Raw genomic sequence first — 18,941 nt, forward strand, 5'->3', positions numbered from 1 at the left:
AAGTGTAAATATGAATTTTCCTTTTTTCCCCTATTTTGGTTCTTTTGTTTGCTACTGCTATTTTAATGTGGGTTCAGTCCATAAGGAGCTTATGATATGATGAAGGAAATAAAACACTTACACCTCTTAATACCAAGTTTAAAAATACTCAGTAGCCTAATAGCTACAGATGTTTTTCAAGACTAAGATTGAGGAAGAAAATCTTCTACCAGGATTCTATCAATTCATTTGGCAACTATTTATTGGGTATACTGTATACCTAAGTTAACTAAGGAGCCATGGGCTAAACTTGGGCCGCTAACCAAGAGTGCAGCAGTCGTATCATATCAGAAACTCTTCAGGAAGTTCTACTCTGTGCTGGAAGGGTCACTGTGAGTCAGAATTGACTTGATGGCAGTAGCTTTTATTTCAACACCAGCGTAGCTCTACTTTGGTGTTTGGGAGATAAAACGATAGAAATGATGCCGGGATCATCTCTGCTTTTGAAGAGATATCAGGGAAAGCTTCAGCAGAAGAGAGAATACTTGAATAGGAACTTGAAACCAAGTCTGAGTTCCGGGGAAGATGCACAAACACATAACAGGTTTATAAAATTTGGTCGGACTCCTTTAACCAAGCTCTACAAAGGAAAACGAGACCATTCCCAATTTTCAAAACCCCACTGCCATCAAGTCAACTGCTCCTGTGAGTTTCAAAGCCTGTAACCCTTGACAGAAGTGGAAAGCCTTATCTTTCTCCCAAGGAGCTGGCTGGTGGTTCCTAACTGCTGACCACTACCACCAAGGTTCATTTGGTTCAAAGCACATAAAGTTACCAGTTACTGCCTGTGATCACAACGCTGACATCTTAAAAGAATCATAGTTCCTGGATATCCGCAAGACCTTGGCTATATAGGTGCTGAGCAGGGCTGTTATAGTGAACTCTTTAGGGTAGCTCCATTTTACATTCTGTCATTGGACAGTAGATGCTTGGGAGATTAACGCCTCTGAACCTTCTGGGAAGTTGGCTTAAAGCAAGGCAACCCGTTCTGGTGGCAAAGGCCTTAGAAAATGTATGCAAAGTAAACTAAGAGATAAGTATTTGATCCTCTGTAATGAAAGAAAAATTGATAGACTCTCAGGACCTTAAGGCTAGTATGTGGCAGTGATGCTATTTAATGTAACCCATTATTATACAGACCCAGAGAAGGTCAGTAAGTTGCCCAATACCACACAGCAAATGAAAAGCAGAGTTCAGACTAGAAACCAGACTTTTGTCATCTCATACCTAGAATCTAATACTAGAGGAAACTGGCTGTGTGGAAGTTCAGATGCGTCCCATTAGACAACGCTTTGTTGGGTTGGGGTCTGGAGTTTAAAAGCAGTCCGTGTAAGTAAAAGAGCAAGCGGTCAGCTCTCAATACAGTAGGACCAAAACTGAAGTCCTAGGGCAGGGCCACAAGTTGATTCCTGTGTTCCTGGTGATATCTTTGCTTCATTTACACTTTGGAAGCTCTGACTTCATCTGTAACTGAAGTCTGTTTTGTGTACTTTACAGTGGACTTTCTACAGTAAGAATATACTTTAGTTTGTTCATTTATTAGAATATAACTTAGAGGAGTGCTGAATACTGTAGGAATGTTGAAACACTCTAAAAGGAGTTTCTCTTTCAAGCCCTCCCCCCTCCACCAGCTCTCTATCCACCCCCCTCCTCTGTTCATTTGCAAATGGGGTAGGGGGTGTGCAGTAACACTGCATTTCATTTTGTGAAGACTGTATTTCGAGTGGTCATTTTGAATTTTAATGCGGAAGGACACTGAGAAAGAAAGGGAACCTTTGAAAGGTACAGCGATGCATGCTCCTTATTGGACTCCTGGAATGAAGAAGAATGGTGTGGATGGTGATGGGGAGGGAGATGAGGCTGCTGCTGTTTAATGTATTCTCTACTTCAAGCCTCACAAAGAAAATCATCATCAGCACAGCATCTCTGCTTTCCTGTGATTGGTCTGTGTAAAACAGCTTCTTGGTTTTCTTAGTAAAAGTATTTTATTTTAAACTCTATCTCTAGACACTGAGTCTGGGTAGGCCTGGGGAAATGTAGATTACTTCATGTCTCTTTAAAATTCCTTTCAAAGAAACAAGTCAAGTTCAATTTGTGTTTTTGAGATAGAGGAGGAAGGTAGGAGGAAGGAGGAAATCTTACCTTGGCTTTGGGAGGGAAAAACCCCCAGTCCTTTGTCGATCCCTTAGCTTCTGCATTGTCATAGGTCCCTTGCTCCTTGGCCATGGATGGAGCAGAGGAGCCGCAGCCACTGGCACGTTGGTAAAGGGCAGTGCAAAGAGAAAGCAGGTGATAGCGAAAATGCAGTGGCTTTTCTCACCCCTCGAGGTTCTTACAGTTGCATTTTTAGCTCAATGATTTCTGGATATTCTGTTCCTTTTTCGGTCATTTCTGATGTTATAAAATGCAGTGCTAGCTTTCTAGCCCGAATAATGAGAAAGCATTCAAAGGTCAATTTTTTAAAAACTGTTAGAATGGAAGTTGATCACAATGGAAAAGTAGTAGACACAGTTAATAATTGAGTACACAGGACAGATAACTCTCTTCCTATTTCACAGGCAAGAAAACTGAGGCTCTTAGAAGTTAAAGTGATTTGTTTAGTTTCATGCAACTAATAATGGATCTAAGATACAAGCTTAAGATATCCAGGTTTTTCTTCAGCCCTTGGGGTTCAATTTGAGTACTAGCAAAGTGAGTAATCAATTTTACATACCTTTATATGTGCTCTAAAGGTATCAAGATTGGTTAGCATAGATGTGTGATACCAAGCATTACAATTAAAGTCATGATGTATTTAGCCAGTTTTCTTATTAGTATTTAATGTTTACATGCAACTGAAATGACAGTGTTCAAACATTTTAGTTAATTAAATAGCTCTCAATTTGTTTTATAGCGGAAGATGGTGTAAACTGGTTCATCGGTGACAAAGACGTTGAGGTAAAATCAAATTATTTTTGAAATTCTGAGTAATAGTTTAATAATTTCCTTTGACTCATATTTTCCTTTTATGATCACTTTTCAAAGATTTATAAAGTTCTGTTTTTGTTTTTTAATAGTAGTGATCTAAGTGGCCAATAAGAAAGAGTTTGATTTTATTATATAGGTGATTTAACTTTGAGAAGTTTGATCCAGCCTTGATTAGTGTCAGTCCATTAATAGCTATAACAATTGGTCTTCTTTCCCCTCTGTTTCTGTTCTGCCATGGTGAGTCCTCTTCAGCCCATATGGCCTGGTACCACTAAAGACCACCACCGGAAATAACTGCTTCTTCAGTGGAAGGAAATGGTTAGTCTATATTTAGGATGTGGCAGGTGTTTGTCTCTGTCAATTATTAGCCTAATTGTGGCGGATGCTAGAAAGGAATGAATAATTTTATAGTTTGATGCTAGAAGAGTTTCTAAAGAGAACTGGAATGGACCTCCTGGGGGTCTACTTGGCCAGTCCATCAGAGTAACAGTGAAGGATCGAATTCTGCCCAAAGATAAGAGCCTAATTGGGACCTGCATGTCCCTTTTAAGCTATTACCTATGATATGCTTTGTTAATAAATAGTCTATTATGAGATAATAGATGTAGGCTAGAACATGGAACAGCTAGAATTGGATCACTATGTAGGAAAATGGATTTTTTTTTAAACTCAAATAGGAGAGCATCTTCTTGTAAATTATAATCCAGTTTTGTAGGCAGTTACATTGAGCTCCTTAAAAGAAGTATTGTATTCAGTATATAAGTTTTTATACTCTTAACAATGGGCCAAAACATGAAAACACATTATCCCCTAAAAAAACGTAAACAGGTTTCTCATTCTTAAACATAGGGTATTTAGTCAGAGTAGAAGTCATTCTTATCTTTGGCTCCGAGTTACACCAGAATGTCTAAATGATGTCTTCGGTACCCTTCTGAAAGCGGAGCCATAAGGAGAGAGAGAGAAAAGGAGGGGAGCCGTGGGAAAGAAGTATAAAAGAACATGGAGGTGGGATAGACAGCACAAGGTAGTAAAGGGATCCTCATGGCACCTCCTTTTAACTGCTACCCCACCTCTTAGCCCCGGTGCTGTTCTGTGCTACAATTTGAGCTGGTAACCACAGCTCAGCAGCTTTCTGCTCCTGGAAAGAGTTACAGCCTCAGAGCCCCACGAAGGCGGCTCTACTATGACCATCAGGTCCCTAGTAGTCAGAACTGACTGGTGGCAGTGAGCTGTTCTGGGTTTGTTTCGAAGTAAGCATGTGTGAAATTGAAGAGATAGTGGCTATTAATTCTCTTGCCTTATAAGGGTAATGTGACGTTTGATGTTTATTTTTCTCATTGGTAATTGTCTTTTAGAGCTAGATTACATGGATTGTTTTTTCAAAGAGTGTAAATAAATGTTTTTCTTAAGTCTTGATTTTTTTTCACCCTTTAGGCCCAGATATGTAATAATAGATCATCTGGAAGATGGGCCCAGCGGTACTATTCAGCCAACAAAAACGTTACCTGTAGGAACTGTGACAAATGTGGCCATTTGTCCAAAAACTGCCCCCGTCCACAAGTATGTGAAATATGTAATGTCTGTTTCCATATTGTAAAACCATAAGCTTTCAGTATGGGAATCTTACGTATGACATTAGAATTAAAATCTTTCTAATGTACATGTTACATTTCATGTAGCTCACAGCCCAGTGGAGTAGAAATAGACAATAAACTTTGAGTCGAAGAAACCTGGGATCATTTTTAGCTTCTCAGTGAAGATTATATGACCTTCTGTGCTTATGTTTTCTTACGTATGATAAAAGATTGAATATATGATTTCGGAGGCCTCGTTCATTTCTAAAACTTCTCTTTTATGAGACTTTTTCTCTTATTGTGAGGAAAGGAGGTTTATACCCTGTTATTGGTGTAAATTATGTTGAGCAGATGCATTAACTCTAGGAACCAACAGGGAACCAAAGCTCTTAGACGTGCCTGGCACCTAAGAAGCTCCTCATAAACATCCCTTCCATGACCTACACATGTCTGCAGCAGGTCTGTGTTTCCTCTTTGTCTTTGCTTCTCCGGGCAAAACGGCTTTTTCTGTGTCTGTTCCTCCCATGCTTTACTTTCCAGATCCTCATCATCCTACATTCCCTTTTGGACGCTTCCACTTTGTCTGTGTTCCTGAAAGATATTCCCTGAGAAATAGATGCCAACTTGTACATGCACACGAAGAGTCTTGGGGACAACCACAGAATATAGATCATGTATTTGATTTTATAATAATGATCATGATTGCACCTTCATTGAGGCCTCCAATTAGAAATAACTTTTTATTGGATGCTATTGGAAAAGAAATTTTAATCTCCTATTTGTGATTGAAATGTCTTGGCTGAAGAGATCTTCTGTTTGTCTACCACGTAGAAAGTCCGCTCCTGCTGCCTCTGCTCGGAGAGAGGACACCTCCAGTACGCCTGTCCAGCCCGCTATTGCTTAGACTGTTCTTTGCCTATGTCTACCAGTCATCGATGTTTTGAAAGATCTTCATGGAGAAAGCGATGTGCCCGATGTGATATGATAGGCCACTATGCTGATGTGAGTATCCTGCAGAAAACTAGCTTTGGGAGCAGTTTTCCAGTTTGTAGCTGTCCCTCAGCCTGCCTCAAAGAACATTTGCTCTCTACTGGATCGAGTGATGGCCAGATTCCTTTGGCCATTCATCAGTGCTCTGATATCTTAGAATGGTCTGGAAGCATCAATAAATATTATAAGCCCCATTGCTTAATGTGTTATTCATGTAAAGACTGCATTTTTGTCTCTCTTCATACTCATTTAGATGAAAATATTCAGGCATTTCCCAGTAGTACACCTGTACCCATATGCAGCATGTCTGGATGCTGCTTCCTGATGCTCTCGCTGCTGTAATAGGCTCAGTCTAAAAGGACAAGCCATTCAATACTTTAAATTTACTTGTTTCAGCATTTTCTTTAATTTGGAAAAATAATAATAAAAGTAATTTAGAAGACATTTTAGTTTACAAACAGCACAGTAAAAAATTAGATTTTGGATAGTGTTTTACATCATATTGTAAATGTGTCTGGGGTTGTGGTCACAGGAATTTCAGAGACCAGGCAGGTATTTGAGGTAAGTCAGCTTTGATGTAAAAAATACAATTTTACATTCGATTACTCCTAACTCCTAATAACTGTCTCATTAAGTATTAGTCATTTTAGCTCTAAATAACATCTCTTATGACATAGTAACATGTTTATCTTCTATTACCAGCTAATCAGTACAAAGCCATTTTTCATTCTCATACCTAGCTGCCTATCCTAATTGGTTTAAGAGACATGCTCTCATTTTTCCAAGCATCATTTACATATTGTAGAAAACATTACTTATTTAGAATCTTTTTCCTTTAGTTTGTTCTCCCTAAAGAGATGATACAAAACCATAAATGTGTTCTAATGTTTCTGTATATGGGCATGCACTATAATCTTTTGGCCAAAAAAAAGCAAAACCTGTTGAGAAGAACTTTGGATTTAAAAAAAAAAAGGAATGTGAATATTATGTTTCTTACAAATAATATGCCAGATTTTAATTACAGATTTTAATTTTTTTAAGTTTTTAAAAATCATTTTATTAGGGGCTCATACAACTCTTATCACAATCCATATATACATCCATTGTGTAAAGCACATTTGTACATTTGCTGCCCTCATCATTCTCAAAACATTTGCTCTCCACTTAAGCCCTTGGTATCAATTCCTCATTTTAAAGTTTTTTTTAAGAAAACAAATAGACTATACTATATTGTACACTCTGCCCTATACCTCGATTTTTTTCCTAATTAATTCTCTATAGTTCTATCTCCACATCCGTTCTTAAAGATCTACCTTTCTAATGGCTCACTTCTATTTCATAGTGTGAGTGCAACCATTGACACACCCATTTCTTTACCAATAGATTTAGATTCTTTGCTGGTTGGTTGCTTGTTTAAAGCAAACGGTGTCGTAGCAGTATTATGTAAGAGTGTTAAATTCTGTAAATGGAATTGTGTAGGTAAGGGACATGTACACTTACATTTGAGTCAATTTGGCCAGATTACTCTTTTTTTTTTTAAACAGTGAGATTAATTTATTGAAGGACAGGGTTTACAGAGCTCTATTTTAAAAAATCCAAGGTCACAAAAGTCTTTATGAAAACTACATATACATTTGAAGCTTGAGAGTGTAAAACTCCTTCTCGACAAACCCCATTCGGGCAAAAGGATGTATAACATCCATCACACACCTGTTTTGGGAACAGCATTTTCCAAAGGGTGCACTTGTTCACAAATACACACCAGCGTATCCAAAAATGACAGCGCAATAAGCAGAGCAGCTTCCCCAAAAGGCTGCTCTTCCTGAGGTGCCTCTGCAGGCAGCCACTTTAATCTTGGGGTTTTAAGAACATCTTCTTTGTTTTTGTCAGTTTCATGTTCCCGTTTTCGTCTTCTTCATAGTTGGCCCGGTCCCTCTTCTTGGCGAACTTCTTTCCGATAGTCCCCACCAGGCTTTCGTACCTTCTAGCCATTTCTTCGTCTGACACATCGACCTCCACTATTTCAGCTTCAATTTCTTCAGTTTTGCTCTTGGAGTTCATCTGAAGCATTAATTTCTCAACTTCAGGATTAAATCCTCTGAAGGACATTCTTCCAGAGAAGGTCTTCGCAGAGCAAAAAACTCTGCTCTTCGATTATGAGGCTCTCTTTCTCTTTAAGCCCCGGCAGATCCTAGTACCAGTGCTCCTCACTGATGATCTTCTCCTCCTCTTCCAGCTGCTTCTTGGTTTCTGAGTCCAGTCCCCTTTGCATGAACTTCATGCGCAGCAGATTCTTGGATAACTTGGCCTTGTGCTCGGCCGCCATGTTGCTTGCCCCCAGCCACGAGTTAGTGCGCATGCGTGCCGCTGCGTGCGGCGCTACGTCTCCGGATGACTCTTCTTGATGAGTCCTCGCCCCAGCCCCCACCCCCAGCCCCCACCCTGCCATTGCCCCAGTGGCTCATTTCTCGTCGCCTCCCACTTAACCCTGTGACCAATCAGATAAAGAATAAATGATGCCTCATTTAAAAATTTATTTAGAAAATTGAATCTGATTGAGTAATTTGAATATTCTAATTCTTAAGGTGGAAGCTGTAATTTCATCCCAAGGTCGTTTAAACTTAAACTTTTTAGATATTTACAAAGTCTTAAAAATAATAAGCCCTAAGCTGCCTTAGTTTTACACTATTGCTTTCTGCATTAAATTTTCCATTGTAACCTTCATAGAAACACTGTCCAGTTTGACATTATGTTTACTAGCCTGTGTGTTTTACTTCTCCCAAAGCGCGCTACAAATAGAACATTATTTGCCCATGATAAACAGAAGGGAGCTAGACATTATGAGCAATTGTTAAGAATTGCTATAGGGTCAAGTAGTTAAGAATGACTTGAAAAAGTTTTTATAATCATCTGTGAGTTAAATCTGTAGCCCATTCTTTTTCACTGCATTTTGGCATCTAATGTATGCATAGAGCCTAGTAGGCCAGGGGGTTACTTGGGCCGCTGACTGCAGTCAGCAGTGTAACACACCAGCAGCTGCACTGGCAAGAGATACGGCTTTCTGCTCCTAGAAAGATTGGAAATCTTGGAACCCACAGAGACGGTTCTTGCTCTTTTTTATAGGGTTGGAATTGACTTCATAGCTGTGAGTTTAGGGGCTTCTTTGAGTTAGAATGAAGGCTAAACCCTTTTCTAAAATGGGCTCAAGAATTAATAATACCAGTGAATATAAGTTTTTTTGCTTTGTTTTAACTTTTTGTTGTGATTTGAGTGAAGGTTTACAGAACAGATTAATTTTCCATTCAGTAACTCATGCACATCTTGTTCCATGTCATTGATTGCATTCCATTGTATATGTGCACCAAGTTTGTTTCTGCTATTGTGAGTAGTGCTTCGATGAACATGAGTGTGCAGGAATTTATTCAGGTCATGGCTCTTAATTTCCTAGCAGTGGGTTGCTGGCTCATACAGTTTTCTGTCTCCAATTTCGTAAGTGTCATACTAACTTAAGTAATAGTGTTCTAAGATTGATTGTGGTAATGATTGCACAACTCTTAATATATTTCAAACCATTGAATTGTATAGTGCGTGAATTGTATGTCAATCAAAATGTTCAAAAATAATAGTGCAACCATTTAAGTCAGCTTTTTAATTGCAGTGGGAGAAAAATAGTGCATTCATGTATTTTACTTGAGTCCCTTTTTAAAAATTTGGTGCTACAAAAGAATTTCTCTCCTGAATATCAGTTACATACTTAAATATTTTAAGTAACTTATTTTGAAATTCATCTAGCCATAAAGAGAAATTAAGTCCTGATACATGCTACAGCTTGGATAAACCTTAAAAACATGCTGAGATGTCAGGCATGAAAGGGCAAATATTGAAGAGGGTAAGTCAGAAAGTACTGCAACAAAATCATAAAAACCTATATTAAACAAAAATAGTAATTTGTGAAGCAATTTCTCAGTATGCCCGCCATTGAGGGGGCTTTGACGGTTCATGAAGAAAAATCTTTTTATCTTTTAATTCTATTTCTCCAGGGACTTTTAGAATGCCCATTTGTGCCTTTCTGAAAACAATATTTCCATCCCTCTAATTCTTCCCGGAATGGTTCTGTACTCTTTGATGTATAGCACAGTAAAATGGCTGCTATGGTGTCCTCAAGGGACACGGACTACTTTGAGATTTGGGAACAAAAAAGAAGTCCGAGTGCAAGCTCAGGGCTGTAGGCTGGATGGGATATGGTTCCCAGTGCAGTTCTTGCAGGTCAGCCTTTGAGCCCTCAAAACTGAATAGGTGCCTTGTCATGATGGTGGTGGCAGGGCAGGGGGATTTCTTCAAGCAGCCTTCCTGGGTTTTTTTTCTTCATCAGTGCGGTTTTCAATCTTCTTAAAAACTTCTTCCAAATAAGCCCCTGTGATTTTTCTTCAATAAAAATCTGTATAATCTACCCCTTTTGGATCCCCAAAACAGTTTCTGTTTCTTGTCTTGAATTTAGCAATGCCAACAAATTACTAGAGGATTCTGAAGAAATAGATGATGTAGCCAAGCTATTGTTCATTTGTGAATTTGATGGCAAAGAAAGGGAATAAGATTAGCAGCAATGAACAGTGAAACTAGGAAGAAAGCACAGAGTACATATCTAAATACTTTTTGTTAAGCTATTTTTAAACTAAATGTAGATTTTAGAACTAATTCTTGAAAAGTAAATAGAATTTTAAAATTACAGTATGCGGTGATTGTTGTGTGCTACCCAGTCAATCCCAGTTCGCAGCCCCTGTGTGCCAGAGGATTGCCTCAGTCGGTTCCTAGGCTGCCCACTGGCCAAGCTCGCCAGCCACTGTGCCACCAGGGCTAAATCTTTTGTGCAGGGAAAAGAAAAAACTAAATGCATGCTAAATTTCTATGTCAGATTGTCAAAGTAATTATGAAATGTTCAAACGTAGAATAAGATATTCTACCAAGAAATACCCCACTATCATCGAGTCTTTTCCAGCTCATCGTGACAGGCTAGAACTGCCTCTAGGGGGTTCCATTCCATGGAACAGAAAGCAGAAAGAGCAGCTTTCTCCTGCAGAGCTGCTGGTGTTTCTGAACTGCTGACCTTGTTGCTTACAGCCCAGTGCATAACCACTAGGCCACCAAGACTCCTATACTATGTAATATAGAAATATAAAATAGTAGCATACTGTCCACTTTCCGTATAAATCAGATGTTAATATTTGCCATTTGGTGTGGCCTCAGGATTGGAGGAAGAAGGCTTTTATTAATAACCTGCAGTATATAAATGACACAACCTTGCTGAATGTGAGGAGGACTTGAAGCACTTGCTAATGAAGATCAAGGATTGTAGGCTTTAGTATAGATGACAACTCATTCAGTGTAAGGAAGACCCAAATCCTCACACCTGGACCAATAGCATCTTTATAGATGGAGAAAGGTTGACGTTGTGAAGGATTTTATTGCATTAGGCAAATCTGCTGCACAAGACCGGTGGAGTATTGGAGAGCAAGGATGTTTGTTTGTAAGGTGGGCCTGGCCCAAGCCATGGTATTCTCCATTGCATCATATGCCCATGAAAGTTGGAAATTGAATAAGGTAAACTGTAGAAGATTAGATGCATTTGAATTGTGCTAGAGAAGAATGTCGAAAGTGCCACCGACTGCTAAAAGAGCACACAGATCTGTATTAGAAGAGGTAAGGCCAGAGTGCTCCTTCGAGGCAAGGATGGCGAGACTGTGTCTTACACACTGTGGACCTGTTATCAGGAGAGACCGGTCCCTGGAGAAGGACATCATGTTTGGTAAAGTGGAGTGGCGGTGAAAAAGAGGAAGACCCTCAACGAGATGGCATCGTGGGCTTAGATAACGGAACACTGTGAGGACAGTGCAGGGCCTTGCCGTGTGTCCTTCGGTTGTACATAGGGTTGCTCTGGTCGCAGCCAACTCAGAGGCTCTAACAACAACATTTGTCATACACTAATAACTCTGGCTTGCTTGCTTGTACATTTTTTCTCTTCTTTCTCATGTTCTTGCAAATAAAATAGAAAAGGCCTAAAATCCCTTTTCTACCCACTGTATAATCCCATTCCTCCCCCTCCTCCTTCCCCTGCCCCCTGAGGTAACTACAAACTTGGTCCTGGTCGTGCCTATCATGTTTTTATAGTTCTACTTAATATGCATATACCTATAAACAACATGCTTATTCTTTTATACACTTAGAAACTTAATATCAATAATTTTATATGTGTGTGTTTATTTACAACTAGTTTGTTTTGCATGTTATATTTGAGATTTACCCATGTTGGCATGGAATTCTCATTCTTGCAGTGTTATCTGTAGTTTATTATGATCCAAACAGGTCAATGCCTTTGCAGAGTCTATAAAGCACAGAAAAACTTTTTTCCCAAACTCGCTGATATCAGCAAAGATCCAGCTGACGTCAGCAATAATTCCTCTCATTCCATGTCCTCTTCGGAATCCACCTTGAATTTCTGGCAGCTCCCTGTCAATGTCCTGCTGCAACTGATTTTGAATGTCAGTGATACCTTGGTTGGCAAACAGCTCAGCTCCAAGCTCCAACTTTCCCCCCTCGAACAGCAAAGTTCAGACAAATCTGCTCTGTGTTTGGAACTTGCACCATAGTCGAGCACACAATCCAACTTGAAAACCCGTGAGCTGAGAGTGAGTCAAGTCGTGTCTCACGATGGACACAAAGGGGTGACCCTTGATTTGGAGCACCGCTCGCAGACCACACAAAGTGCTCGTGTTAATGCGTTACAACACTTGTCATTGTCCTTTTTTTAGTGTAATTTGCATAACGTGTCATAATTTTATAAGTGTACTTTGGGGGGGCCTCAAAACCAATTATTTCCATGATTTCTTATGGGAAAATATGTTAGATTCTTAAACTTTTCAGTGTTCGAACATGATTTTGGAACGAATTGAGTTCGACAACCAAAATAATACTGTTTCTTCAGCACAATTTTATTTGCATATTATATTAATGATATTTTCTGTAATTTCTGTACTCTGCTAAATAAGCACAAAAATGAATCTCTTCCAAGCAGTTAGCCAGTCACTATTTTCCAAATTTCTTGACATATGTGAGTGAAACATCTTCATTAATATTCTGTCAACTCCTGGAGCCTTTTTTGTGGTTGTTTTTTTGTTTTTCTCTAATGCAGCTTAGACTTCTTCCTTTAATATAATGGTCTCTTGATCAGATGCTACCTCACGAAAGGGCGGGCGGTCCACCAGCTCTTTGGGCACAGTGGCTCTGTATTCCTTTAAGCTTCTTTTCATGCTTCCTGTATCATTCAATAGTTTGCCCATACCAGCAAAAAAAAAAAAAAAGCCAGCCAAACAAACGGTGCCATCAAATTGATCCTGACTTAAAGCAACCCTATAGAATCAGTATTGCAACTTGAGGCTGAAATTATTTTTCTTCAGATCTTTTACCTTGAGACATGCTGATGATACATTGTATTCTTAAAATGTCTTTTAAAAACATCTGATATCAATAAATAGACATTAGGAAAATACAAATTAAAATTGTATTTACAGAGCAGAAGTTTTAAAATTTGATGAAATCCCATTTACCAATGTTTTCTTTTATGGGCCATGCTTTTTGTCATAAGTACTCTTTGACAAAAGATGGTGAGGATTTTCTCTGACATGTTTATGTAAATATTTTATAGTTCTATGTTTCACCCTTGTCATTCCATCCTGTCTAAGGGGTGAGGTTTGGATTAAGGCTCATTGTGTCATACATGGGCGCTGGATTGTTCACCCTGCTGAGCACTTTTGCCACGCTGCCACCAGAACTCCTCTTCATTTTTAAGGGGCTTGTGCAGTTTACATTAAAGCTAAAGACCATCAGGGTACCGTACCACAAACATTGCCAACTTTTTGTAAAAATAACGCTTGATGATAGTCTAGCATCACAGTTACCATGTTCCTAGAAAGATCTGTGATTTCCTGGGCTGGGAAAAACGTACAAAGGAAATGCTGTTGTGTAAGAAAAGCTAAAGCACTGGAGGTATGGAATTTGCTTTCATGTGTTTAATTGATTATTTGGGTTTTTTACATAGACTACATATAAAGAGCATAGCAATACCAGGAGGGTAAGAGGAAAGTGGGGGGAGAGAAGGGGAACTGATCACAATGATCGACATTAACCGCCTCCCAGTGGGGCAAACAACAGAAAAGTGGGTGAAGGGAGACAGTGGTCAGTGTATGAATTATCAAGGGCTCATGAGGGAGAGAGGGTGGGGGGGGGAATGAGCTGATACTAAGGGCTCCAGTAGAAAGAAAATGTTTTAAAAATGATGATGGCACCGTATGTACAGATGTGCTTGACACAATGGATGGATGGGTGGATGGATTGTGATAAGATCTGTAAGAGTCCCCAATAAAATGATTTAAAAATATATAGAATACAAACTATTTATATTTTCAAGTAAAATTGAAATATCTAATACTGACAAATTTTCCGCTCTTATAACCACATTTAAGGTAGGAGGAGAAACTTAAAGAGAAATAGCTGTAAGCAAAACATTAGTCTTCTCCATGTCCCTGCTTAGTGGATTAATAGTCTAGGGACTTATTAAATTTGACCTTGAGTAAAAAGATGATTTTATGAAGTCTGGTTACTTTTGGAGGTGGTTTGGAGCTAGACATCAATGCCTTGCTTTCCATATTGATTAGGGGTGGAGAGCTGTATAAACATTTTATCTACAGTGTCTCATATATCTATTGGTAATCATTGCTCCTCCTATGTATCATGAACAACAAATTTTTATACAGACTAAAAGTATATACACTATTAAAACAGGATATTATCTTGATTTTAATTGTGTGTTCCTGTTATTTCAAACCTTAGAACAGTTTTTATTTGATGGAAGATAAATACTCTGATTGCTCTCTTGAAATTTTTCTTTCTAGAAGAAATGTTACTTCACATCTTTGTAGTCTATGTCTATAGAATAAATAAATATTTTATGTTTCTAAGGAATCGTGTATGTAGTCAACGTTTACCGAAGTATCTGGCCAGGTGGTTGACTTGATAGCTGTAGTGGTAGGAAGCTCATGCTGATCAGGCACCCGAGGTAGGGCAATTGCCAATGAAGGCACCAAAAATAACCTGGCCCGTCCCTGTAGCAATGTTCGGAGGGTGGGTAAGTGCAGGTGATACTTTCTTCCCTCCGTGTTTTCATTTAACAAATTTTAAACTCAGTTATTCTCTTTATTCTCAATTACTTAGTTCTTCAGCACCAGTGGCATCCTGCTTGCTTCAGTCAATCTTTTGTTTAGCTGCGGTGACTTGAGGGGCCAGCTCCTAACAACAGAGGCTTTGACAAAGCACCCGAGGATTCTGTTAAAAAGTTGTGTTTCGTAATTGTAGTTGTCGTGTCAGAGCCTAACTGACTTGGAGCTGAAGGATTTTTGTGAGATGCGTAGCTGTGCCAGCAGGGACCCAAGTCTCCTGGGCTGGCCGCGCTCTCATTAAGATTTGCCGCTAGCAGTGGCGGTGTTCAGCATGTATGTGACGTGCATTCTGTTATTGTATGCTTGGCTTGTCAGCCTGCAGCTTTCTGACACTCACTTATGTCACTCTTTATTCAGAGAGGAGGAAGCTTTTGATAATTTGACAAGACAAGCTCTTAAACGATCTAGGTCATGGCCTTCACTGTCTGTGATTGTGAACATATTTCCTGAAAGCCCTGTCACTCATCACAGCTACATTTTCTCCCGGGGAGCCACAGGCCTGTCCTGGTCTCTTGTCAGCTCATACATTTTGGTTATTCATATACCAAATACAGTGCTGGGGTTGTTTTTTTCCCCCTTCCCTTTTGCAAATGCTAGCATGTTAGTAAGGCTAATCCTTTCTCCTGTGCTGTGTTCCCAGCAGGGCTACGTTCAAGGGCTCTCTCTAGTACAAGGCAGACAACTGGCCAAGGGGAGCTGAGGAGGAGGAAAGGCCGCTTAGTGCTGTTTTTGTGTTTGTTCATTGTTGTGGAAATATGAGAACTGGTGGCAAGGGCCTTGTCTATTGAGCACTTGAGTCTTGGTCTGCTGTCAGGGGCTGTTTAAGATTGAGTGTTTTATTTTCTTTGATGTTCACATTTGAGAATAGGGAAGTGGGAATTAAACAACAGATGCACTAAGCTGTTGTTCTCGTAAAACAGTAATTAGCACCTGATAAAATTCAATATGGGTCGAAATGCACAATATAAACTCTCAATTCATCTGGTGTGGAAAACTGTGTTGATTCATCTTTGAATTTTATGAATAATAACACTCAGTTATTTATTATGGTTTATTATACAAAATACAATAGAGGGGAAACTAGTTGGGCAGAAGTTGGCCAACAGTGTCGCACACTGCTAAAACAGATGTACACGCGCTGGTGGTGGGCGTCCAGTGGAGCGGCTGGGGGTGGCCCTGTGCACTGCCATCCAGCTGAGCGCCAGGAAGGCGAGGTCACCAGGGCAATCAATAAATACGATTGTCTTGTAACTGCTCAGTGTATTTTCATCTTCGATGAGTTCCACAGCAGAACCAGCCATTCATTTAAATATTTTTAAATAAATGAGACCAAAGTTTCGCTGGTGATCTATAAGCGTCTTGCTTTAGAATTTACATTGTCCAGGCAGTAGCCATATAAATGGAAGACTTGTGAGTCTAGTTGGTAGAAAGCACAGTATGTGGGGTAACTAAGGAATGGGAAAAAGTCGAAGTCATAAAAAGACATCTGTAGATGGGGTTTTACAACCTCCATGATGCATATTATGTTTAGAATTCAAGGTACGGTCTGTGCTTTCTATTGGCATCCATTTAGAATTGAAAAATATTTCTTAATCCTCTATGGAAATTATATAAAAAACAGTCCAATGGAACTATGCATGGGAATGTTGAGTAAAAGTACGTAAGAGATAGTCAAGATTCCTGTTTTTAATTGTAACACTGTTGCCTACTAAGAAGTTTTGGGTTTCTCACTATTAATTTTCTCTATCAGGTATCATCTTCATGTACAGAGCAATCAGATGATTGTTCAAAAACCAAGTAATTCTTTCTTTTATTACTAAATTGCTGCAACACAAGAAAAGGTCACATGGTAGCGTGGCATTCTGCCACTGTATGACAACTCAGTGATTGCGATTTTTCAACCGTGTTATTCTGAGGGCACTGTAGTAATCAAGAACTATCCATAACTAATGTATAAATAACGGCCTGCTTAGCTCTACAATAATCCAACTCAAATTGCACACTCACCGCAAAAGGCCTTTGGTAGAAGGAAGGAAATGAATATTTAAAAGTATATTGTGCTTTAGATCTTTGTGAGTAAATATGTTTACAAAAACATTTCCCTGTGCCATTCTCAAGAACTTGGGTAGCCTCAGAATATGTGGCTATCCTTGGGCACTAGAATGACCTTCACTGCCTTCTGCAGCTGTTTTTCTGTTGCAAATAATTCCTTACCCTAGAAGTCATTGTATATATGTGGTTTCTTAATCAGGCGCTTTAGTTTCCATGAATATAATATTAAAATTGAAAAGCTGCCTACTAGAGAGTAATGTATACACCTTTTTATAGACACTTACGGAGGATACTGAAGCTTATTAAAATGCTTACTGAATAAGATTTTCAGCCACGTTGGGGCATATCTACTCGTTTTTCTCTAATCACTTATGATGGTGTATAATCACTAGGGATTTTGCCATTGAAAAGTTATTTTCTGAGTTACTGCCAGGTCCGCAATACTTTCTGGATGCGTAAATTCTCTTTGTGAGTTTTCTCAAGTCCCTGAAAAATAAAGAGTGACATATCAGGTTAGGAGTTATTTTAGAAGGATATAGCAAAGACTGTAAAGATTTAAAAGCTAGACTTGACTCACGCTAATTTTAAGCATGCCTATGTGGTGTGTGTTTGTACACATGTGTGTACACATGTGGAATACATAAATATTGTTTAATAAAGCTCATATAGGTTCACATTTGCTTCAGAACTGCTTAACTTGATGGTTTAAATTTTTTATACCTGTGATAAAATATGGTTGTTTTATAAAAGCAGACCTTTCTGTTGTCAGCAGTTCTTTTTTCTGAGAAGATAATAAGAAATGCACTGCATGGAGAGCCCGTTTTGAAGAAGCATAGTCTTAGCATAGACCTGGCCGTGAGAAACCCCTCCTCCCAACTGGCCTGTTGTTTGCTGTCACCTGTTTGGGTGTCAGGAGGTCCGCCTTTCGCCAAAGTATTGAATTTTGCCAAGTCCCTGCAGGTTATTTTCATTACAAACGTAAAGCTGGAAAGGCCTCAACTTTTTAGCGAAAAGGCCATGGTGAGGAATAGCCTTTCATTTCTTGGGTGTGTTTTGTGTTTAATTCTCTTGTTACTCTGTGTCCAGGCACACTGAAAGTTCACATCGAGCGATGCGGTGAGAGGTGGCTACCGACCTGAGAGCGGGTGTCTTCCATGGGGGGGTCAGGTTTTCCTTGGAATGCAGGTGCTGTTCACTTGTTTTCTGCCATACCGTCAAAAGGTTCTTTTTAAAAAGGTGTACTTGGTGACTTTTATTGATTTTGACTACTGCTGTTCATTTATCAGTTCAGCTAAGTTATGGCTCTTAATCACATCTTAGTGTCGAAAACTTTTTAACCTGACTGAAGAGAAGAAAGGGGAGTGTAAACTTGGTCCCTGGCTCTCTGACAATGGCAGGGAGTGTGCTAAACCAGTGTAAAATTCAATTAAACTGTCTAGCCAGGTTTTTGAAGCTGAAATGCAGACCCTTTCTGTTAAGCTTCTTATTTTCCTGTGACCGACACCGGTGGATGCTGGGTTATGCCAAAACCAACAGGCTGTAAAGTACCTTGTTTCATGCTCCCAGCTGATCAATATTTTTATTTTCCAGGCTTGCCCAGAAATCTGGAGGCAGTATCACCTAACAGTGAGTAGAAACACCTTTTTTATTTTCCCCAGGACCCAGCCTATTTACCCTTCTCTGAGCTGCTGACCATAAAATATAGACAAGTGTCTCCTGCTGGAAAATAATAAACATCTGAAGAGTTTATGCTGAGAAAGCAGCAGTAAGGTTTTCTCTTCTCCCTTCCCTGAGACTCTGCCCTCTGCCTTCCTGTTCTTAATAGGTTTGGATTGCTTTGATTATTCACATCATTTAATGATTACGTCATAGTAGCTCTCAGTCTTCCCAGTCCACTAAATCGAGGGGAGTGGTGGGGGAATATGCCAGGGGCTCTGAAAAATTAGTAGTCATCCAGTATCTCTCAAAGGTTACATCAGCTACAGCCCGCAAACGTAAAATCTCCAATATCTTCCAATATACGTTTTCCTGATTCTACTGAGATAGTATA

At 39.3% G+C, this 18,941-nt stretch overlaps 1 protein-coding gene and 1 pseudogene across 6 annotated transcripts in view; one reads left to right on the forward strand and one right to left on the reverse strand.

Moving 5' to 3' along the window:
* ZCCHC7 (zinc finger CCHC-type containing 7) overlaps positions 1-18,941 on the forward strand; it is a 204,611-nt gene that overhangs the window by 148,815 nt on the left and 36,855 nt on the right. For all 6 annotated transcript variants that reach the window (XM_075560163.1, XM_075560158.1, XM_075560161.1 and 3 more), the window contains exons 3-6: positions 2,933-2,976; positions 4,441-4,566; positions 5,412-5,582; positions 18,482-18,517. In XM_075560163.1, coding sequence (XP_075416278.1) covers positions 2,933-2,976; positions 4,441-4,566; positions 5,412-5,582; positions 18,482-18,517 — 377 coding nt within the window. The remainder of the gene's footprint in view (positions 1-2,932; positions 2,977-4,440; positions 4,567-5,411; positions 5,583-18,481; positions 18,518-18,941) is intronic.
* Positions 7,212-7,896, reverse strand: LOC142457889 (M-phase phosphoprotein 6 pseudogene; annotated as a pseudogene).

This window comes from Tenrec ecaudatus, chromosome 10, assembly GCF_050624435.1.
Source record: "Tenrec ecaudatus isolate mTenEca1 chromosome 10, mTenEca1.hap1, whole genome shotgun sequence".
NCBI classification, from domain to species: domain Eukaryota; kingdom Metazoa; phylum Chordata; class Mammalia; order Afrosoricida; family Tenrecidae; genus Tenrec; species Tenrec ecaudatus.